Source organism: Ovis canadensis, chromosome 1 (assembly GCF_042477335.2).
Source record: "Ovis canadensis isolate MfBH-ARS-UI-01 breed Bighorn chromosome 1, ARS-UI_OviCan_v2, whole genome shotgun sequence".
In the NCBI taxonomy this organism is placed as follows: Eukaryota; Metazoa; Chordata; class Mammalia; order Artiodactyla; family Bovidae; genus Ovis; species Ovis canadensis.
In genome coordinates, this window is record NC_091245.1 from 258,762,712 (window position 1) to 258,786,881 (window position 24,170).

Here is a 24,170-nt window from a genome sequence, read left to right on the forward strand (position 1 = left end):
TTTTCTGAGGAGACATAATAATTTTTATTCATTCCAACTTTTGCATCAGTTACAGTATACAATTATAAAGATAAGTGATATTAACACAGACCCACCACGCAGACAAGTGAGGATGTGACCCCACTGTATTTTCAGGCTCTGAGCATCTCTGTGTTTGCCCACTTTGATCAGTTTTTAATTTCCATGGAATGTGCAGGCATCCAGAAGTTCTGTGAGAGGTAACATAAGAGAAAGATCGTCAGGTACTGCCTGTGCTTATTAAACATGATCCTTTTCCTATTTTCTAAAAGTAAATGGTAGATAATAAAGATTTCTTTAACATTTCTCTCTCGTGCCTCTAACTGTTGTCAGTGTTATTCTTACACACCTACATTTTCCTCTCCTGCTCTCCTCATCTTTAACACATGATATAATTTAACAAAAACTCAGGCACATTCCCGATAATTTGATTATTCCAGGCCTAATTTTATTTCTCCAACTTATTTCTTTCTGAGGTAGCTGTGCCATTTCTATACTACACTTAGTGCTACTTCTACGTATGTATATATGTAGAAATGGCCTGCTTAGTGCTAATACTTTGTTTCTATTAAATTGTATAAAGTATTATCTATACGTTTTACTTAAAATCTTTGCGAATTGGTCCTCTGTGAGTGGTATATATATGTTATTTCCAACCTTCTCCCTACGTTGAAATGGTAACACACATTTTCATTCTAGCAGCCAAAGAAAATGGAAAACGACATGTAAACAAGTTCGATTTGCAAAAGATCTCTAGTTCTACTGTACCCTCTGTCTCCTTCAAACAATTTTGCCTTTTCAGGTAATATCTTATACTGTTGCCTAATTGAGTTGCTTCCCTGGTAAGCCCGAATCTTCCTGCAGGGCCAGGAGCAAGCCCTCTGAATCTTTATGCTCCTATTGGTACCGGCCCAGGCTTGGCACAAGGTCATCTTTAAGACAAACATGTTTGCCTTGACGCACATGTTACTGCTCCTAGGTGTTTATTCTACTCACCAGAGGGTAAGCAATGCCTCACATTAGCAATAGCCTGAAGATACTCTGGCCCTAAGTATTTTTGGTAAGTTGTTCTGTCCTGAAGGTTAGCCAGACATTCTGTGTCATCACTGAAGAGCAGGTCCTTGGCTGGGGATTTAAACAGCTGAAACATCAGGTATTCAAACCCATTTCTTCCAAAGAGCTCCTGGGTCAGACAGACAGACAGAAAGTAAGCGGCCAGTAGCCTGGGCCATGTGTTCTGCATCAGAAGCCCCAAGTCTGCTGGACTGCTCGGCTCCAGCCCCTGGCAACCCTGGGACACAGCAACAGCTTAGGAGGCACTGGAACAAAATGGCAAAAAGTTCTCTGGGTTCAAAGCCAGGCCCTAGCTTTTCCTATCGTGTGACTTAAGAAAAGTCTTGACTGAGCTCAGTGAACTTCAGTTTGTACGTGTGCATGCTCAGTTGTGTCTGACTCTTTGGGACCCCGGGGACTATAGCCCACCAGGCTCCTCTGTCCGTAGGATTTCCCAGGCAAGAATACTGGAGTGGGTTGCCATTTCCTTCTCCAGGGGATCTTCCCAACCCAGCAATCAAAACTGCATCTCTGTGCCACAGATTGTTTCTCACTGCAGCCAGGTGGAAACACCTGAACTTCAACTTGCTCATTTGTAAACAGAGGTAATTACATGAGATACTGAGATGATACATGCAAAGAGTGAGTGTGTTAGGCACTCATTCACGTCCAACTCTTTGCAACCCCATGGACTCCTCTGTCCATGGAATTCTCCAGGCAAAAACACTGGAGTTGGTAGCCATTCCCTTCTCCAAGGGATCTTCCTCACCCAGGGATCGAACCTGCATCCCCTGCATTGCAGCCAGATTCTTCACTATCTGATCAAGAACACAGGGAAGCCCAATGTATGTAAAGCAATTGCTAAATAAAAAGAGCCCCAAGTTCACTGCTCTATTACCATCCCACCAACAACTGGTGGATGTTTTCAACTCTCTGAGTCATCTTTAGATGTTTTCCTGTGACCAGATCCCTTGCTACCTTGCATCTTCTGTTCTGTGAACCTGACCCTTCACTGATCATTTCCATTGCTTCCTGCCCCTCCCCCCTACTTCCTTTGTAGCAGAGGTGGCAGCTCACCCTGGATGGAACCATCCCTTCAAAAGCCCAAGTCCAAGAGCCTCTTGTATTGCCAGCTGCCTCTGGGTCATCACCCTTTAACCAGGACGTGTCGACAGCATATGCTAAGATATAGATTACTCATTTGGGGCTCCTCCAGGAATAGGGTACACTAGGGCAAAAGGCAGATGAGGCTTTGGGTTCCTTAAGATCATCTGATTCAGGCAGCCACTATACCCTAGGGTCAGCCCTTTTTGGCTGTCTATAGAAGTCATGAGTTATCTGAATGTTGGCTCTTCGACTTTCATGAAGCCCAAAACAGTGCTCAGCCTGCCCAGCTTCAAGAAACACAGTGAGATCCTCTTTTGGTCAGGCAGAGTAACCTCTGTTCCACCTTTCCAACAGGTAGCCCTAGCCCTGCCTGGTGGGAAGGGCACCTGGTTGACTCCCTTATTTCCGGGACAGAACAAGCCCAGGAGGTACCATGGCTCTGCTCAGTCTCAGGGAGACACTTGAGATGCCTATGCATTTGGACTCTTCCAGTCCACTGGGATACCCTAGACAGCCCCAGAGCAAGAAGTGAGCACAGCCACCAGCCTCCCACTTTCATCAGAGGCAGGCTCCACTGCCCAGGGAGAAAGAGTGCAACTGGGCTGGGGTGTGTGTGTGCAGCTCTGCAAGTGAGCTCAGCATCCATGTGGGGGATGAGGACTGAATTCCCACACCTGTTGGTTGAAGAGCATTCTGCGGACAAAATCTGCCTTATCTTTCCTCGAGACCACAGCGTGACTTGGGACTATGGCCAGGTGGCAGCTCTGAGCCTCAGTCACAGGCTTCCTAGAGCCATCAAGGCACAGCAGCTGGAAGTCCTTGGGTTTTAGATTCTTCGCCCAGGCTTCAGGGTTCTTTCCTGGAGAGAGACAGGAGGTGGAGGGGTCACAGCTAATGACTTCAGTCAAGGCACCCTCACTGGGGGGTGTTACTGACCACCAGTGCCTGGGAGAATCACAGAGGCACAAACAAAACAATAAAGGCTTTACAATAAAACAGAAGAGAAACATTCATGAACTCTTAAATTCATTTATCAGTCCTGTTAAAGGCAAAGATCCCCTCAACAGGCCTGAAAAGTGCTAGTCAAAAAAGAGATCGACTGATTAAACTATATTAAAATGAAAACTATATTAAAATGAAGAATGTTCATCAAAAGACATCATTAAGAAAGCAGGGAATTTCCTGGTGGGTCAGTGGTTAGGACTCCAGGCTTCCACTGCTGGGTGCAGGTTCAACTCCTGGTGGGGAACTAAGATCCCACAAGACTCACGGCATGGCCAAAAAAAAAACAAAAAAAAAAAAGTGAAAGGCAAATATTTTCAAAGAGGGACAAGATATGTGCATTACATATAGCTGACAAAAACTTGTGTCCAGAAAATACAAAGAATGCCTAAAAATCAAGACAGCCAGACGTGCTTCTATGGACTGTGGCCTTTGTGTGTTTGTTGGTTGGGTTCAAGGCCAATGTGATAACCAACCCTGTCCAGTCTGACCAGACATGAAGAATTTTTTCATTCCCTACATAAAAAAATGTTAGGACCAACATGACTGCCTGGGGAGTGATTTCCCAGGAAGGACCCCGAGTTTTCCTGAGGGAGGAAAGGACAGTGCCGGTCCATACCGTCAGTGTTCTGCAGGACCGTGGTGTGCTTCACAAAGGCCACATCTCCCTTCTCAACGAGGCACCTGCACAGAGAGGGCCAGGTCAGCAAGGAGGACCCACGGAGGCAGGAGAGAGCCGCTCCAAGACGGAATCCCTGGGAGCTCCCACCCCCTCCCCCAGGCAACTGGGCGCATCTAACACGGCCCGCTTACTCCACACACACTGCTCTAATGTCTGCCATCACCCTGGTAACTTCAGAAGAAATGTCACAGAAAAAGAAATCTGCTTATTTTGATTCCGCTGTAGATACCCATTGCTTGCTTCCTTAAACAGTGATTGGTTTCTCCACAGGAGATGCTTGTGTTCTCCTATTAACAGGGCTATCCAAAGATAATTCTCTGGCTGGATCAAAACTCACGTCAGAGATTAAAATCAGAGTGGAAGATGTGATTCTGAAGGAGTCTTGTCACACCTTATGTGTCTACGCAGCCTTAACAAAAGTTAACGTGCTTGTATCACGAGATATTTTTCATGCTTAATCTCCTGAAAAATGTTTCTCAGTGTTTGAGGTGCATGCTTTGGGAGAAACGTTGAGCACACTAAAAATAAGTTTTGCGACATTCAGTCAGTTGGAAATTGATATTATTAATTTTTAGGAACACCTTTTCCAGTTTTCTCTGTCCCATCATCAGGCCCCTCTACCCTTCACTAAAATCAGTTACTCCCATCAGTTTTCCTAAGCAACCTTGTCCTATTTCTTTGTCTTAACAACCTCCCCCCAATAATCCCAGTCCTGAACGAGCCCAGTCGTCTGTCTCAGGTGTGTCTGCACCTCAGCAGTGAGGTAGACGAGAGCTCCCCGATGCTTAACTTCACCTGGGCATTCTGGCATCCCTTCTCTACTCTAGACCTGTGACTCCCTCCAAGAGTGGGCTGCACCAGCAGCATCAGCAATGCTGGGAATGGGTTGTAAATGCACATTCTTGGGCCCTGGACCCCCTGGCTCAGGAAATCTGGAGTGGGGTTCAGCCCTCTGGGTTTGAATAAGCCCTGTGGAAGTGTGTTCAAGTGAGTATAAGAGGCCACTGCCTGAGATAGCTTCCCCACGACTCTTTGTGACCCCATGGACGGCAGCCCACCAGGCTCCTCTGTCCATGGGGATTCTCCAGGCAAGAATACTGGAGTGAGTTACCAGCCCTCCTGCAGGGGATCTTCCCAACCCAGGGATCAAACCCAAGTTTCCCGCATTGCAGGCAGATTCTTTACTGTCTGAGCCACCAGGTAAGCCACTCTACAGAGCAGGAACCCCAAAATGTTCTCACTTCCTGTAAACCTCTGTCTCTCCATACACCCCTCCACAACACTTACACTCTGTCATGTACTCTGGGTTCGCAGAAGAAATAAACAGATCATCATGTGAGCTTCCTTTCAGCATCCTTCTGTTGAATCTGGCAGCCCAAGACTCTAGCACTCTTCTGGCCCTCCAAGAACGAAGGAGGAGTGTAGGCCTTCCTCCAGCTAAAATCTCCTCCCCAGGGGCTTTGCACCCCACCTTGCCCCACACTCAGGCATTTTCCACAGCAGTCATCCTCTTTCCCCTCTATAACCTTCTTCACTGGGTTCTTTCCATCAGCATTTATGCTTCTTTTAAAAAATAAACAAACAGTAAGCCTTGCCTTGACCCTACACTGCCTTTATCAACAGGCCTCTCCCCTAAAGTCATCCAAACACCTAAGAGCGTCATAGCACTTACCATCAGCATTCCTGCACATGACTCCCTGACCCTTGCCAGTCATCTTAGGGGACTAACTCACTATTGAATCTGCTCCCGCCTGGGTCACCAGATCCCATTCATTGTACTTGTTTTACTTGATGTCCCAAGTCCATCCTTTCTCCAGTGATCTTAATTGTCATCTTTGTTTTAGATTAAACATATGTCTATGTATCTGTCTTGGAAGTCTGTTCTCTTCCACTGATTTGTCAGTCATCACATACCAGCCTGTATTGATCACAGTAATTAGTACTGTAATGTGATTTTTATATCTAAGAACACAAAATTCCCTTTGTGTAACATTGTTTTTTAATTCTTGGCTCTTATTTGGTCGACCAAGTGTTAAAATTTTTCAAGTTCTGACTAGGCCTCCCCATCCCCTTCAATCCACCTGGTCACACTGCAAGCAACTAGGACTTCACAACACAACTTCAGGGCGTGAGTTGTGTGATCAGGAAGATTTCCTCTGAACTGGTCACCCTCACTATTGAGAATCACCCTCACTGCTGGGTTGAAGCTAGACTGTGGTGGGGGAGGGGGAGAGGGCAGACACATGGATTTCTGTTAGGGGTTAAAATCTGGGGCGAGACAATGGTGGTTTAGATCAAGGTGGTATCAGCAGAGATGGGTGATGAGGTCAGTTCTCGTTATCCTTTGCAGGTAGAGCTAACATAATACGATGATATAGGGTCTCAGAGAAAGAGAGTAGACATGGTTAATACGCATCAAGACTTTGACTTTTTCCAAAAGGAAAAGCAGAGTCGCCTTTAACTGAGATGCGGAAGACTGCAGGAGCTTTGGGTGGGAGTGTGTGAAATTCCAAAAGCTCAGTTTGGGGCATTTAAACTTGACCTGGTGATTAGACATCCAAGTGGACATGCCCAGTAGGCAGTTAGATGTATGAGTTTGGAGTTTCATCTGGTGTTTTCAAGAGATATCTGAAGAGGAACGTAAATTTGGGAACTGTCAACATAGAACTAGATGGAGGAGAAGTGGGCGTCAGAGGATGAGATGGCTGGATGGCATCATTGATGCAATGAACATGAACTTGGGCAAACTCCAAGAGATGGTGAGGAACAGGGGGGCCTGGTAAGCTGTAGTCCATGGGGTTGCAAAGAATTGGACATGACTAGGTGACTGAACAACAACAAGAACTAGATAAAACCACTGAAGTCTGAGCATTAAGAGACAAGACCAAGGCTGGTGCCCCGGGGCTCGCCCATACGTAGAGGTCAGGGAATGAAGCAGAACCAACAAAGGGGCTGAGATGCAGTAACAGGATAAGAAGGAGGGAACCCAAGAAAGTGTGGTGTCCTGAAGCCAGAGGAGAAAATGCATCCAAGAGAAGGAAGAGACGGGTGGTGCCAATGATCTGGGCTTTGGATTTATTTGCAACACAGAGGTCCCTGGAGATTTAAAAGGACGATTTCAGAACTTCCCTGGTGATCCACAGCCTAAAACTCCTTGCTCCCAATGCTGGGGTCCAGGTTTGATTCCTGATTACAGAACTAGATCTCACATGCCAGAACCAAAGGTTCACATGCTGCATCTAAGGATCCCACATGCCACAACGAAGACCCCATGCAGCCAGATAAATAAATATATTTTGTAAAAGTGTAGTTTCAGCTGTGTGGTGGATGGTGGTGAAAGGATGTTGCTGACCCACGAAAAGACGCCTGGATTCTTGGCCTCCAGAAGAGAAGAATTCAGTCTGGGGCCAGTGATGAGGCTTGATTGCTCAGAGCTTTTGTGCAATGGAGTTTTATTAAAGTATAAAAGAGATAGAGAAAGCTTCTGACATAGATATCAGAAGGGGGCAGAAAGAGTACCCCCTTGCTAGTGTTAGCAATGGAGTTATATACCTTTTAATTAGTTATTACAATGAATCAAAAGAATGTATCAAGTTTGTGAAAATTCTACCAGACCTACTCTAGCAATTTACATTTTAGGATAACAAGATTAGAATTTGACAATAGAAAGATCCTCCAGACCCACTCCCATAATATACATTCTAACATATCAGGATTATTCAGAGGTTTTCAGGAAGGAGAAACTGTCCTCCAGCCGGATACATTGTTGTTGTATAATCTCTAGTACAGAGTTTAAACTGAGTTGTGTAATTGACTAAGACTAAGGAATGCAGAGGGAAAAAAAGTTTGTCCTTTTCTCCTCCTTGAGAATTCCAGATCCCCAATCTTCACTTTGAGAGCCCCAGACCCCTTTCTCCTCCTTGGGGACCCTGAACTTCTTATCAATCTGCCTAAGAATTGACTCTCTGCGGTGGATGGGGGTCAATGCAGGGGGAGGGTGCGGCAGATATGGTGGGAATAATCTTCCCACTTGCCAACAATGGGGAAGAATGTCTTCCGTAGATAATTTAAATACAATAATGAAAACCAACTCCATTGGTTGGGGAGGGAGAGGTGAACAGCTTCTTAAACTAGGTTTGGGGGCGACTGAAAGGAGAGAAACTGAACTGAGCAAGGACATTAGAGTAACCTCCTTCAAGGACTTCTGTTGTAAAGAAGAGAGAAACAGGAGGTTGCTGCAGAGGACAGTGAGATCAAGAGAAGTTTGTCTTGTTTCTTTATGTTTAGGATGAGAAAGAAGCAGCATGTTCACGTGCTGCTGGAAGTAATTCTGTGGATAAAAAGATGTGATGGCGGGAGGAAGAGGAGAGGCGTGCTGGGGCAACGCTCTTCAACAGGCTGCGGGGAGGCGATGCCAGCACAGGACCAGGCTCAGCAGGAGCCGGCCTGCTCGTCCCCAGAGGAGGAGTGGCAGCGTGCCCACCGGCACGGAGGTTAGCACACGCACAGATATGGCAGGGGCACACTGGCATTTCTATCTGGGTGACCTCAATTTTCTCAGGTGAAGGAGGAAACAAAAGTGCGATAGATGGAGGAAGAAACGTTGGATGACTGAGGAGAGGAAAGAGCATGGAATGGTCTTGCAAGACAGTAGGAAGGTAATGGACTAGCGACGGTCTGGCTCATCGGAACCGGGTTCTCATTACTTTACAGGGAGGCCAGTCAACTTGGAGGCCCTGGTACCGAAGGGGAATGCTGGAGCCAACCCAGGTCGCAGTTCAGCCAGGAGTAGCAACAGGCATTTGAGGATGTGCACAGGGCAATAATTATCACAGTTGGCTGTAGGACGTATGCTGCGGTCTGGAGGGGGAAAGGTTTATAGCGGGGGGTGAGAACAGGATCAATGGATCTCAGGTCAGTAGGAATGCTGGAGACAGGAAGCTGGAAGCAGAGCCAAGGCAGGCAGGAGGCGGTGGGGAGAATGCGACGCCTAGAGCTAAGACTTCTTTGCATCTCCATCTTCAAGATGAAACTCCGGAGGTTCTGGACAGAACTCTAGGTCTCTGTGACGCTATCATAATCAGGCCAAAATGGGACCATGGACCTTAATACCGATGCACATCCCAATGGAAGGAAAAGTTCAAATATTTTAGCCTCAGTTTAATGTTTATCATATATTTATGCAGTAGGATCTGTGAAAATATGTAACTTATGTATGGTTTATGAAAGTGACAGAACTTTGGAGAGGGAGGGACAAAGTAGTCTGGCCATGTGATGACTAGAAGCCTTCTTTATAGAGGCTCCCACATTCTCCACACAACCCCAACTCCACAGCACCCTCGAGGGCCCTCCACACTTAGAATTAACTCTACCTCCTGAGCCAGATCTCCAAGGGCAAAACAGCCAATGGCTGCAACCCCAGCCTCACCTCGCCTGGGCCCCCCTCCCAGTGCTCTACTCTGGGGCCTTCTCTGGCCTCAAACACAGCATGATGTGTCTAGCCTTGCCTTTGTCCTTGCTGTTCCTTCTTCCTGGACTATTCTTCTCCAGATTTTCTCAAGCCTGACTCCCTTTCAGTATTTAACCCTCAATATCTAACAGCCCCTCCATGATGCTGAGGCCTTCCCTGACCACTTTTTCTAAGATTATCCCTGAGTCACTGCCATATCACGCCCCTCAGTCCCACACCCTATACACACACCCTATAGCACTTACCACGGTCAGGAAGGGATCGGCCTTTATGTGGTGTCTTACTCCCTCCACGAGACACAGGGGCCATGTGTCTTGCTGTTGCTCTAACCCACCTACCTAGAGCAGCGCCTGCACATACTAGGTGCTCAATAAATATTTATTGACTGAATGGAGGAGCCCAGGAATATGTGTTTTTAAATGTACTCATCAAACAGGTGTAAAATGCACATATTCAGTGTCCTTCCTTTGATCTCAAACTGGGCTCTGGAAGATCCTGTGACTTGTCCACACTCATATAGAAGGAAGGATCAAAAGCAGAAGCAGGGCGGTGACCTGTGCTTATCATTCTTGCCCCTTCCCAGGTGCCCTGAGTCCATTAGCTCTGCCCGAGAGTGCTCCAGGAAGGGACCAGACCTGAGTCTTCAGGGCCCCTGGGAATCTGCATTTCTGTTCTCCAGTCCTGGCCCCTCCTAAATGCAGCACCCAGATGGTGGGGTGCTGAGAAAGGAGAAAGGACAAGAGGTTCACTGGGTTGGTACCAAAGCAAAAGGCAGTGGGCAGATACTACTTGCCTGAGCGCCCCACTGGAGCCGTAGTACTGCTCATGGCTGTTGGGAGCACACATGTGGGCTGGCTTGAAGCTGCCCCTGCACAGAGCGCAGAGGCTGGACTCTGGATCAGACCCAGGGGCACAGCTTTGACTGAAGAATTCATCTGCACAGAAGGACACCAGAGGTTAGCTTTCCCTGCCTGTGTTGACAAGAAAGCCTCAGATTTTGTTCCTAAAATTGCCTGAGTGACATAAAGACACATTCAAGTGTTTAGTACCATATGATTAGAAATAAGAACCTATGGAATAGAAAAAGAAAAAAGGTTGCAGCTGGAGCAAAGTAAAGGGGACCTGGCTGAAGCTGGGACAAGGGTCTGTGAGATCACTGAAGTCCTGGCACAGGGCAGCAGGGGGAGGGATGGACACGGATTTAACTCAAGGAGAGTGGACGAAATTGGAAGTTTTGCTTGGTTGACCCTGTTCTGCACACTTTCCAATCTCTACTGCCCATGTCCATCTTTACAAGGTCTGCAGTTATGACTTGAAGGACAGGAAGGAGCCCAAGAGGCCCAACTGCCCAGCCCTGTGCTGAGCGCCAGGGTACCACTATGATGAAACCACAGAAGTCCTACCCTCCTGGAGCCCAAGTTCATGGGGTGGCAGTCACAACTCAAGTAACTACACCATGAATTAGCATTTCCCCATAAGTGTATTTCCCCATCATGCTCTGGGAAAAAGAATATGGCTCCACAGTTGCAAATAAAGGAGCCTGGTGCAGACCTAGGAGTCAGGGAGAGGTCTCAAGTGGAGAGATGAAGAATGAATAGGAGTTTGCCTAGCGAAGGGCAAAGGATGAGCTTCCTAGACAAGAAGCAGCATCTGCAAGGGCCAGGGCAAAGGTTGGGGGAGGGGAGGCAAACAGCACAGAGAGCTTAATGGAGGCCCACTGGGCCTGAACCACTCAGTGATCCAATGAGTGGGAAGGGTCAGGGTCCAGACCATGTGTGATGGTCTATATCTTTGTGTACATTTTGTTTTTTATTTGTAAAGAAATGGGGAGCCTCTGATGGGCTAGATAATGTTGGGCCAAGGGTCTAGCAGGGTGAGTCAAGACAGATGTGGGGTGTAGGCAGCAGGCTACTGCTGGAGTCCAGGGGACATGAGGGCAGCTTGGAGTCTCACAATGCAGAGGGAGGAGCTAGGTGGAGGGAGGACAGCTGAAATCTCAGGCTGGACAGGTATGTGGAGATGACAGGTTGGTTTCCAGCTAGAGCCAGTGCACAGACTGGGAGCCTCTGGCAAGCTGGGTGGCTCTGGGGCAGGACCAGGCTTGGTAGGGAGAATGCATTCTATTTTGTACAGGTTAAGTTTAATGCACTTTTGAAATACAAGATTAGATAATGTAAAACAAGCAGTTCAATATATGCAGGTTTGGAGATCAAAGAGAAGTCCGTGCTAGGGACAAAACCTGACATTGTCAGCATATTGACCTAGTAACAGTGGCAGCAGCAAACATTGATCTAGTGCTTGCTCTGGGCCTAGCTTTGCACATATAATATTGGTTTAGAGGTCATCTAGGCTGTAGGCATAGATGTGAGTGCTTGGAGGTTGAGTTTAAAGTGGGAAAAAGTTGCTTTAAGCAACTCAAACATTTATTAACCAGGTTGGGAAAGAGGGACTTTGTAGGGGTAAGAGAAAAAAGAAGCTAGTGTGTTATCACCGGAGAAGGCAATGGCACCCCACTCCAGTACTCTTGCCTGGAAAATCCATGGACAGAGGAGCTGGTAGGCTGCAGTCCATGGGGTCGCTAAGAGTCAGACACAACTGAGTGATTCCACTTTCACTTTTCACTTTCATGCATTGGAGAAGGAAATGGCAACCCACTCCAGCGTTCATGCCTGGAGAATCCCAGGGACGGGGGAGCTTGGTGGGCAGCCATCTATGGGGTCGCACAGAGTCGGACACGACTGAAGTGACTTAGCAGCAGCAGCAGCAGTGTGTTTTCACAAAAGCCAGGAGACTGTGGTTTAAGATGATTCAAAGAAAGGTCATGGAGGAACAGACTGGAGCCCATCCTTCCAACTGAGCAACACGGAGGTCCTGGTAGCCTTGACCAGAGTTCTCCCTGTGGAATGAGGCAGGGGAGTCACCCACAGCAGGGAGTGTGGGGGTGAATGGCTCAAACCATGATTTTAAGAGGTCTAGCCATAAAGGCAGAAGGAGAAGGTTAGGAGCTAGAGGGGACGGTAGGGAGAGGGAGGATTTTTAAAGATTAAAGATGTTGGGTGCATTTACAGGTTGAGAGAAATTGGTGCATATACCAGAGGAAGAAACGGTAACTGAGGGTGCAGCTCTGGGGAGGGGGTCGAGGCAGGGACTGACAGCCATGTGGGTATGAGGACTGGCTGAGCAGATGCAGCCAGCAGGGGCCCTGGGCTTTGTTGGTGGAGTATTGATGGGAACTGTCCTGATGGCTTCAAGTGTCTCTTGCAGAAGCAGACAAGATCATCTGCTCAGAAAGGGTGGTAGACAGGTGAGAGTGGGATGGCGGTGTATGGACAACTAGGACGTTAGGGAAATTAATGGGAAGAGTGGGGAGCGGAGCAGAGGAACAGTAGGGGTGCTCGTGAGCCTACAGTTGTGGGGGGTATGGGTCATGCTGAGGCCGGCGGCTGGAACACCTGCATGGAATAAGTTGCTCTGCCCTGTGACATTCTTCACCTGTGTTCAGCTGCTCAGGTGCAGAGCACCAAGAGAGCGGGCGATGGGGTTCCTGCAGGGCTGGGACTTGTCACACGGCTGGGGAAAGAAGGGGAGCAGGAGCCTTTTAGGTGTTGGCCAGAGTCTTGCTGAAATGACTAATACAAAAATGTAAGAGGTAAAAGTGAAAGCTAAAGACTTCAAAGGGTGAAGCTGAACCGTTCTGGTGTAACGTGTTCAATTAAGAAAGCAGGTTCAGGCCTCTCGTCTTCCGAGATGGCCCACACTCTGTGGATGTGTGTATCTCCCCAAATAAACCTTTTTCACACTTAAAAAAAGAGAGGAAGTTTAAATGGAAAAACAACACATGCACACTAACACACACATTACACACGCACACCTACACCCTACTCTACACTCCACTCTCATTTTGCCAACAGGCCTCTTCCATGAGCCAGACGAAAGACATAAAGAGTAGTGTACTTCCTTGAGATCTGCTCTTTGAGCCAAACCACTTCCGCGGAAGCAAGAGGGGAGGAGAAAGGGGGTTCCTGCTAAGGAGATGTGAAGCTTGCCCACATCTCTATCCAGCCCCTGTCCACCACCCACTTATGCCATTCGTTGAACTGAATCTCTCCCCTACACAGGCACAGGCCCACAGGCATACCGCCACTCAGAACACACTTACCAAATTTACATGACCCAGTCTGATTGTATAGGAAACCCATGGGGATGTTCCAGCCAGCAGAAGTGCCAACTGCAGTGTGGCAGGACTTCTTGCCTTGCAGAGAGTTCCAGGTTAGGTCGGCATCTGACTTCTTGACCACTGCCACGACGTAATAACCTTGCAACAGATACCAAGATGCAATTTCAGTACCTCCCAGGCCCTCCCTAAAATTTATTCCAGAGCCACTGCAGCTAACCTTCACCTGGAGAACTCGGTGAAGCCACCTGTTCGAGTATTTCTGTTGAGTTGAAGTCCAAAAGAAAGTGCTTTTTAAAGTGAAGTCTCTGATTTTCTAGGTTTATAGTAATACCATTTTCTAATGATGGCAATTTAATCTCTCCCTTTCCTCAATTTTTAAAAAAAAAACCTCTTTTTCTTATCTTACTGAATTCACTTCCAAAATAATGCCAAATGTGTTTGGTGAGTGTGTGCATTCTTGTCTTGCTCCTGATTTTTATAGGAACACCACTGATGTGTGATGTAGTCTAACACAGTTTTGGGTAACAGAATTGTGCTTGTTGAGTAAAACCTAAACTGCAAGGCTGAATTTAGAGACTGAAATCATGGGTAATGTGGTTCACCACCGCCACTCCCACCCCCTCCCAACACACATACACACACCTTTTCTTGCTGTTGTGGTTCGGATGTCTATATATTCAAGCTTGGAAAAGTTGGAAGTCAACATGGCATTGGAAGACCTCCCTCACCAGTTACTAAACTGCCTCAGACAAGTGACTCAGCATCTAGCATCCTAAATCTCTGGTAAATGAAATGGTAACAGTAATACCCATTTGGGTACTAATACCTATTGAAGGGGATGAAATGTGCTAATATGATCATACTGTACATTCGGAATGGGAAGGGGAGCTTACATGGATAGGTTTCTGGCCATGTTGCTAGCAACAGAAGCAGTACTAGAGCCACTTTCTTGGTGAAGCAGATTCTCCTGCCTACCACACTGGGCTCTATGACACCATTCCAGCAGCCAAACACTGTTAAAGTACCTTTCTTTGAGCTGTACCAATTTCAACAAAATGGCATTAATTATTGTCATCTAGGGGTGTGTGTGTGTGTGTCTGTGTGTGTGTCTGTGTGTGTGTGTGTGTCTGTGTGTGTGTGTGTCTGTGTGTGTGGCTTCGGGATTAACTCCTCTCCATCTCTACTCCAATCTAACCTTCCCCATCACCCTGAACTGTCTTCCAAGCATCCTCACGCACTCGTGAAGCAATTACAGTTCTCTAGGACTTTATGTATTTTATAATCAGAATGACTATATGCTGTTCCTTAGGTTTGGGATACAGACTCAATTCAGAGAAGACTGTTAGCCAGGAAATCAGGGAGGAAAGAGGGACAAAATTTCCCAGATTCTGCTCACTTCGAAGGGGAGAAGCTGTGGGGTGAGTGGCTTTGCATCCCTGAGGCCTCTGTGGAGATGGGTGGTGCAGGGCCTCTGTGACCCCACACTTACGCTGTGATGCTCCAAGCCCCCACACCTTCCCTAGCTCTATCTCATAAGAAATTCCAAACCAAGTAAACACTTGTTTTCATCTCAAGATCCCCTATCACAATAGTTTCCAAAGTTTAATGCACATCAGAATCATTGTGAGGGCTTGCTAAAACAGAGCAGCAGCCGCATCCTGGAGCTCAGCCGACCTGTGGTTGGACACAAGAAGGTTCATTTCTAATAAGTTCTCAGGCAACGCTGGTGCTGCTAGTCCAAACACCACATGACATACACAACCACTGCTCTAGCCAATGCCCTAGATTACCCAGGGCACCTCAGAAACAGATAAAGACCGTTTCTGCCCATGAGATGACACAGATGGCGAAACTTGTCACCTGGCCCCTATTCTGAAGAGGAGGTTGACTCCCTGCTATTCAAAGCCAGCCACTAAAGGCTGATGATTAATTTCCTCTCCCTCCTCCTCTTCTTCATCAGCAGCACCTATGACTGCCCTCTTCCTCCTCTGAGGCCTCCAACGGGCCCCAGAAATGTCATGAATGGGCTCCTGTCCCTTGCAGAGATGGGTAGCAGCCTGACAGGGAGCACTCTGGTGGGTCAGGAAGGGCAGTGGGTTTCCAGTCATGGTGCCTTGAACAAGCCTAGGTGTGGCCACTTGCTGGCTGTGTGGCCCTGGGCCAGTCACACCGTCCCTGAGCCTCACCTTCCCATCTATGTGATGCGCAGAGCGGCCCACGTTCCAGAGGACTGCTGAGCAGGGGCAGTGTGAGCAGGAGCCCTCTGTCCACCGTCACAGGCTCCACAGACAGAGATTACTTCACAGCTCACGATCTGCTCCTTCTCAGTGAACGGTGGCAGGGTCATCTCTCTCTCTCTTTTTTTAACAAGTCTAGTAACTTTGGTTTATTTGTAAGGCTTTCCTCACCCCCTCTCCCCCACAACAGGCCTTTACCTTTGAGCCCCAGTGTTACTGATTCTGACTCACCTTTCATAGGCGTGTTCACACACTTAGACCCAAGCTGCTCTTTGCCATCTTGAGACACTAAAAACAATTGAGGTACAGGTCATTAATCTCTCACATTACTCAAGTCATGATTTTCTCACTCTCAACAGTCAAGAACAAAATGAGGAGAAACGCTGACCAAGCAGTTTGTCACTGGCCGTCAACAAGCTGAGACCCTGCCAGGCCATTTCACCTCCTCTCCCCTGACCTTCGCTATTTGAAATTAGGCTCCATCCCAGAATTAGCTCAACACTCGGGGAGCTACAGAGAAAGGAAATGAAATGCTCATTGAAGGGGGTGAGGGGGAAGCAGAAGCCATAAAAACCTTCACAGAGGCTTTTCACTTTGCTATGTGATTCTAGGCATCCTGACATTCTTCCCTCCAGAGCTCTGGCTATGCAAGCAGTCGTTACAGTCTTGCTAGGTTGTAAGGAAAGGGTCCAACCCATGGTTCAGAAAGACTGATTACAGCCTGCATTCTACCCTGGACACCTCATTCAACCTCCCCAAGCCTCAGTTGTTATGGAGATACCACTGTTTACTTCACCAAGTTGTTTTATTTTGAATGATAAAGTATGGTTTCTCATTGCCTAGCAACTTAGGGGTTTAACAAATGAACCAGCTTTATTTTTCCTGATAGATGGATCCCCACCAAGACCATGACCTTGTAGCCCCAATCCTTAATGTTCTAACAGCTGGAGTGAGTTCATTTGGATTGGCACACTTGGCAAAAGGATCTAGGCACCTGCGGCTCTTTCTTCCTTGAAGAGAATGGGGAGAGGATGGTTTTGACCTCCTTATGTGTGACAGAATGTGTTTTCTTCTGTACTAAGCCATGGAGCCAATCAGCCAGTAGAACTGTCCACCTGAACTGGTGGGCAACTCTAACTCAAGGGCAGTGTAACGAGCTCTGTGGCCAGTTCTGTGCCATGGTCTCCCATATCACTCTTCCAGCAATAAAGGTGTTATTTTGATTTCTCTCCAAGTTCCATATGTATCTTCGCTGGTTCTGACTCTGGGAAAATAGATGTTATCTACTAGTACTGTATGCTCCCCAAACAGCTATTGTTATCTCAACACTGAACTAAATTCTTCTTTGCCTTTCCATGTCCATAGGCCAGAGGGGAGAAAACACAGAGACCCTCGCCTCCACTTACAGTAGTTCTCTGCCAGGACAGGCACCAGGCCACACTTGCCCGCTGTGTAGATGAAGCCTCCATCCAAGCTCATGGCGTCAGCCTCTCCTTTCTGAAGTTAAGAAGTAAAACAGTAGCACAGCAGTGAGGTTGTTATCCTGTCTCACCCTCAGAGGTTTCCATCTCATTGGCTTCACATCATGCGTCTTTGTGATAAACCAAATGGCGTATGACCCAAAGCTTCTGCCACATAAACCCAGGGTTTAGAAAACTGGACACTCCATGGGCCCAGCCCAGATCATGCGCCCTAGACATCTCCGCACCCTCCATGAGGCCCCATTCTTAGTGCATGGGAACGACATGTTCTCATGACATTTTCTTTGTGACCATTGTCACTCACTCAACAATCCACGTGGTCAGACTTAGGGTATTTAATCTGTGCCTATGGGAGATGTTTTTTTCCATACGGCAGAGTTCTATTCTGTTCCTATAATCTCATTAGCACTCTAGTCTAATTAATAATTTATTAATAATTAACTTATGATTTTAATCAATGAACTTTTCCAACAACAAAGCCAAAAATGCATACTTATAGATAAAGTCATGAATAAAAAAACATACAGACACAGGAACACTCTTTGCTCTTCCCCTGTTAACTGCTCTTCTAGAAATCTATCTTAAAACAGTAGTAACTACAGAAGCAAAAGCTTACCTTACCATGTGCTGGGCCTTTTTCTAAACACTATAGTGATTTCCTCATGTACTGCCTCATAGAACCCAGTAAGGGAGGTACTATAATTCTCCCTCTTTTATACATTTTTTAACTGAAGCAGAGAGAAGCTAAATAGTTTATCCAATAGATGATTGGATAAGATTTAAACCAAGATTCAAACTTAGGTGGTTTAATTTTCGTAGCCTCTGCTCATAACCATTATGGAATGTGTCAGCCTCTGGGACTGACTGTTCCAAAGGACACATCCCTAAATACTTTCTATGTACATTTTTTTCATCCATCAAATGAGTGAAAAAGATCTATTTCATGGGCTTATCATGAGGATTAAATGAGTTAATACAAGTTACATGCTCATATACATGTATGGCACACAGTAAGTAACTCCAGATAATATTCACCATCATTAATATTAAAGAGATACTCAAAAATATTGATGGGCATAGAACAAAAATATCCAATCACATATTATCTATAATAGACAAAGTTTCAGAAATAATTCAAATACAGGCATTTAGAAATTGGTTAAATAAATTGAGGCATAAGTATTTGGTGATCTATTATGCAGCCATTAAAAACATTTTAAATGAATATTTCATTACCTAGGAAAGCATGCCAATTGTGCTCAAGAATTGAAATAATAACTGTTAACATTTATTGACTGCTTATTACACGCTAGGCAATGTTACAAGCAGTCAAATTCATTTAATCCTTATAATGGACAAATTCAGGAGACTATATAAATTGCAACACCTTAATATTATGGGTTAGTCCCAGAGAGGTTTACCACAATTATTATCTTTCGAAGAAAAAACTGTAGTGTTTTCTAAGTTTGTCAATTATTCGGTCTTTTATTGATAATTTTTTTCTAATCTCCAAAATTGAAATGGACAGTTATTAACAACATAATAGCATCACTCAGAAATTATGATGAGTTTTGAGTTGTGAAGTTGTAAATTATATTATTTTTCATTTCTCTTCCAGCATGTAATAATTTTATCACGGAAAAAAAAAAAGTTTAAACCTGTCCAGGGAACCACCAAGGTTGATTTGCTGCCACAATCCACAGGGGGCCTAGGCAGGACCCCTCAGAGCTCCCTGGGGTCCAAAGCTGAGCTGAAGATACGCGTCCTGGGCTGCTCTGTTTCTGCCCTGCCAGAGCTGAAGGGGGAGGTGGGGCCAGTGGGGTGGGGCTTCAGCGAGTGGGGCGGGGGAGGCAGCATGTAACAGGCGTGTCTCAGCCTCACAGCTGATGGGAAGACATGGGGAAGGGGCCTCCACCACCAAACGCACAGCAGCGCTGCGTCCGAGTGTCCAAGGCAACTGCAGAAGCGGGCCTCCTTACCGCGACGGCAGCAATGCAGTCCTCGGTGCTCTCCTCCCCGGTGCACGTCAAGATGCCACCGCTCAACGCACTCCACTGGTTACACTTGACATGCTCGTCATGGCCCACTGTGCACCACATCACCCTCTGGGGACCTTCTGCCTCCGGGACTGCTAGAGAAGAGCCAGGGATTCAAAAGAAGCCCCCAGATGGGGGAAGGATTCTGAGTGGCTGCCCAATCGGGCTCTTCCTGGCAGCGGCAGAGTTGATGTGTCTCATGCCCATGTCACCACCTATTCCCGCATATCACCTCCAGGAGAAATGGCCAGCTTGGCTCCAGACAGAGCAGTGAAGGCAGAGCAAGCCCCTCCCGACCTTCCTACTCAGACATCACCTCCCCAGGGGAAGCCTCTGCCAGCAGCCCAACTCAGGGCCTTCTGGGTTTTTTTCTCAAAGGACAGAGATCTCCCATCCAGGGAGCATCCCCCAGTTGGAAGCCAGTGTTATTTGTTCTGGGTGGGCCTGCTTGTTCTACCCCACCCTACCCCCCCACACCTGCTTCTGCCACCATGTATGTCCACATCAATCACAAGGGCTTTGGCAGATGTGCCATAACTACTGAAAAAAAAAAAAAAAGAAAAGAAAAGGAAGGAAGGAAGCACGGAGCGCCAAAGGAAGGCAGGGCTTGCTGGATCCGTGTGCGCTCAGTTGCTCCAGTCGTGTCCAATTCTCTGCGATCCTGTGGACTGTAGCCCGCCAGGCTCCTCTGTCCACGGGATTCCTCAGGCAAGAATACTGGAGTGGGTCGCCATGCCCTCCTCCAGGGGATCTTCCCGACCCAGGGATCGAACACAAGTCTCTCATGTCTCCTGCACTGGCAGGCAGATTCTTCCACGAGTGCCACCTGGGAAGTCCAAACCCTCTGAAATTCTAGCTCTGATCCTGGTGGTGGCAGAGGCTGTGTTCCCACTTCAGTTTAGGATGGGCTCTATTCCTTATCAAATAGACCCCCTGTGGGGGGGGGGGGCAAGCCCGACTAACACAAAGGAGACAGGACTGTCATTACTTAAATATGAAAGTAACTCAGTCGTGTCTAACTCTTTGAGACCCCATGGACTATACAGTCCATGGAATTCTCCAGGCCAGAATACTGGAGTGGGTAGCTTTCCCTTCTCCAGGGGACCTTCCCAACCCAGGGATCAAACCCAGGTCTCCCACATTGCAGGCGGATTCTTTACCAGCTGAGCCACAAGGGAAGCCCAAGAATACTGGAGTGGGTAGCCCTTCACTTCTCCAGCAGATCTTCCCAATCCAAGAATCAAACTGGGGTCTCCTGCATTGCAGGCAGATTCTTTACCAACTGAGCTATGAGGGAAGCCCCCGTCATTACTTAAGTTACCTGTAATCTGAAGGTCTTTCAAACCCTTTTGTGGCCCCAGGTTCAGGCCTTTTCCCAAGTTCAGCAGAACATCCCCACAAAAACCCAGCACAGTTGGCCCTCCCTTGGACCCTGCAGGCCAGCGTGGGTTGGGTGAAGTGGGGCTTGCAGGCCCCAGGAAAGCCTCCACGGCCCCGCCCTGCCCTATGCCCAGGCTCTCCAGGTCTTCCCAGGACCTTACACACCTCTCCCCAGATGCTGAATGACCGAAAAGTACTCATAGCCCAAGTATAGCTTGGCATCCATCTTAGTTGGGACTCTTAAAAACCCAATGGCGGCATCTGTAAATAGTAGGTCTTTCCCATGAGGAGAGTAGAAGAGCTGGAATTCTGCTGACTTGTCTTTTCCAAAGTGCTCCTGTTCAAAGGATAAAAGAAATAGTAAAGGAAGGAGGCTGGCTGAGAGAAGCAAAGTAAAAACAAATCCCAAAATCAGGGGAATGGAAAGGGAGAGAAATATGAATGCCTGAGAGTGAAGAGCATGGCAAGGCCCTCCAAAGTCCCTGTGGCTCACAGGGTTCTCCAATCTTCTTCAGCAAACACTTCACTCAAATCCTAATTTGCCTGCCTTGTGTGGCTTCAGGGAAACTGCCAGGGGCTGCCCCCCAGGTCTGTACAAAGGGTAATGGTCACCATGGGTCAGGAAGCTTCGGGTGGGGCAGTGATGGTGACCTTGTTGCTGGACATCTGATTGTCCTGAGTGGCTCCTGTGGGCTCATCCTGGAGTGGGTGGTGATCCAGGACCATCTAGCCTGGGGGTCATGAGCCTTAGGTGCACCTGACACCCCAGGCCTGCTGTGAAGGATTTCAAGCAGTCTTCTTTCTGGCCCTCCCAGAAAACCAAGAGCCCTTTGCTTGTAACCCCACTGACTGGCCCAAAGCTGTTCCTGATGGTAGCTGATAGTAGCACCTACCCACATGCTCTTTGCAATGTCCGCTTTTTGCTTTTGCAATGGCTTTGCATATTGCCTTGTCAGGCAAACCCCACATCTCCTTGGAGCTTACTCTTGGAGCCTAGAAACTTGCAAATCACTCTCTTCAAAGTACACAGTTTATGCGTGCAAGGCTGTGCCCCACGGCGGTGATCTGTGCATACAGTGTGCCCACTGTATCTTCTATAGTCATCTGTGAGTGATCCCATGGCAGGTCTGTGTCCAGTTCATCTCTGAAGGCCTAGTGCTGAGCACAGGGCACTAACAGAGATGGACAAGTGACAGAGGCGGGTACACTGGGAGGGAGGGCCTCCAGCAAAGGACACAAAACACTCACAGTCAGAACCTGCTGCTGAGGGGTCCAGGCCAGTGGGATAAGAGAGGGGAGCAGCTCCTGGAGGAGGGGCATCTTTGCAGCTTGAGGATCCCTATACAACCTAGAAGAATAGAATGGGGCAACAGTGGCCTTTTGCAGAGTCTTTGGCCCATGGTGTTGGGGATGCCAAGGGAGGGAGTTTTATGGTCACTACTGCCCATCACATATCCAGACCAGTGGTCAGTGAAGTGGAGGACATGTGATGTGGTTCCCACTGTGCCCAACACCAGGATTTCCACAGTGGCTAGAAGAGAGTGAGGGAAAGCACCCCAAATCCAAGCAGGGACCCTTATGAAGGAGGGGAAGACAGGGGGCGGGGATACCTGAGCCTGATTGAGAAGCTCCCAGATCAAGTCTTCCTTGCCATCCACACTTCGGGCCACGACGGCATGGGAAGGGACCCGGGCCAGGTGGCATTCTTTGTACTCATCCACAGGCCGCCGGGTGTTTTCTCTGCAGAGCAGTTCATACTGGTCCCTGTCGGCCGGGTTAGCCAGGTTCTCTGGAGGAGCGAAGCCTACGTGAGCCGACAGCCAGCAGACCATGAGCCGTGGTGCCCACCCCTCCCAAGTTGTTTGTTTAGGGATTTGTTGAAATAGCTTTCCAAGCCCAAGATGAAGCCACTCCTGTGTGATGCCATGTCTGTGATATGTCTGTGACGCTGTATCACCATGGAAACTTAGATAACTCCCTGTGCCTGTAAATGTTCTGAATAGAAATGCAGTCTATCCAGCCAGCCAGGCATCCAATGCCAAGCTAACTCTGGGCTCTATACCTCCTTCGTTCTTCTCACCCTGGGCAACGTGACCCTGGCCAATCAGATAATATCTGTTTTTCTCTTCATTGTTCTTTATTCTTTATCCCATCAAAGCTTCCTGCCTCTGCAGTTTTCCAGTTCTCTGAATGGAGACTGAATGGCCCACTTCAAGAAGTGCTAAAGTTTATATCACCTGAACTGTCTTCTTTCATCATTTTTTAACAGCCTGGAGAGGACTAAAAGAGAATCTTTTCCAAATACATTTAGACAGGTGAGGATGCTGAGCCCTCCGGAGGTGAAATGACAGATTCTCAATGCAGAGAGACCCAGGGCTAGGACGCATGCTCTGCCCAGAGCTCTGCTAACAAGAATGGTGACAGCAAATGCTTTCTGAGAGCTGATAGCACGCCAAAGACTGAGCTGAAGCTCTCTATGCTCTGTTTCATTTCATCCTCAAAACAACTGGGGGAGGCTGGTAATGTGATTATCCCATTCCAGAGATGGGGAGACTGAGGCTCAAAGGACTAAGGGAACTCATCAAAGTCTGACCTAGTCTGGGGCTGACACAGAGCCACGCTGCGGGGACAATTCAGGTCCCTCACTAAAGTGGCAATACTCCCCTGGGGACAGTCTGCTGGGGAAAGGTGGCAGTGGGTTGAGAGATGGACAGAGGCCTACAGGCCCAATCAGGATACTGTAGAGGTACAAAGAAGGACCAAAAAGCCATGTGAGGAAAACAGACTCTTTGGTTCCCCTGGCCTAGGTATTAGAAGGTATTCTGGGTTGAACTGTGTCCCCCTAAAATTCGTATGTTGAGGTCCTAACCCCCAGCACCTCAGAATATGACTTTATTTGGAAATAGAGACAGCGCGGGGGTAATTAGTTAAGATGAGGTTCTAACTGGTATCTTAGACAGAATAATAACAGAAAAAACACATTAGGTAAAAAGTTAGGAAATTTGAATCAAGTGTGGACTTTAGTCAACTAAAAAAAAAAAATCTATTTGGAACTGCAATGTACCAAGAATAATAAGACATTTTGGAGAAAAAGCAAAATTAGCTGAAGCAGAGCTTGGCTTAGAAGATGTGAAATGTTACTTAAAAACTATAATTCAAGCCATTTAGCACTGATGCATAGATAGACAAATACATTAAACAGGATAGAGCAGTGGTTAGAAAACTAGAGTCTTGTGCAGAATCTAGCTTGTTGTCTGTTTTTGTAAATAAAGATTTTTTGGAAACAAACAAACAAAAAGGTGAGGTCATAGTGGAGTAGGGTGGCTCCTGATTCCATATGACTGGTATCCTTCCTAAAAGGGGAAATTTGGACACAAACAGACACGTATACACTGGGAGAACACCATGTGGAGGGAAAGACAGAGATTGGGGTGATGGAACTGCAGGCTAAGGACACAGTGATGATTGCCAGCAAACATCAGAATCTACGGGGGTGGGGGGAGCATGGAACAGATTCTCCCTCACAG

General features: G+C 47.3%; 1 protein-coding gene across 2 annotated transcripts in view; it reads right to left on the minus strand.

Annotated features, from left to right (window-relative positions):
* Positions 1–24,170, minus strand: part of LOC138426608 (inhibitor of carbonic anhydrase-like) — a 45,462-nt gene continuing 21,292 nt past the window's right edge. Inside the window, exons 7-17 of one of the 2 annotated variants that reach the window (XM_069565322.1) lie at positions 22,254–22,432; positions 20,809–20,980; positions 19,207–19,358; positions 17,153–17,243; positions 15,978–16,034; positions 13,492–13,647; positions 10,126–10,267; positions 3,800–3,864; positions 2,853–3,037; positions 1,015–1,201; positions 1–209 (exon numbers count right to left, since the gene is read on the minus strand). In XM_069565322.1, the coding sequence (XP_069421423.1) occupies positions 175–209; positions 1,015–1,201; positions 2,853–3,037; positions 3,800–3,864; positions 10,126–10,267; positions 13,492–13,647; positions 15,978–16,034; positions 17,153–17,243; positions 19,207–19,358; positions 20,809–20,980; positions 22,254–22,432 (1,421 nt within the window). In that variant the 3' untranslated portion in view covers positions 1–174. The remainder of the gene's footprint in view (positions 210–1,014; positions 1,202–2,852; positions 3,038–3,799; positions 3,865–10,125; positions 10,268–13,491; positions 13,648–15,977; positions 16,035–17,152; positions 17,244–19,206; positions 19,359–20,808; positions 20,981–22,253; positions 22,433–24,170) is intronic. The other variant, XM_069565331.1, reaches the window with a different exon arrangement.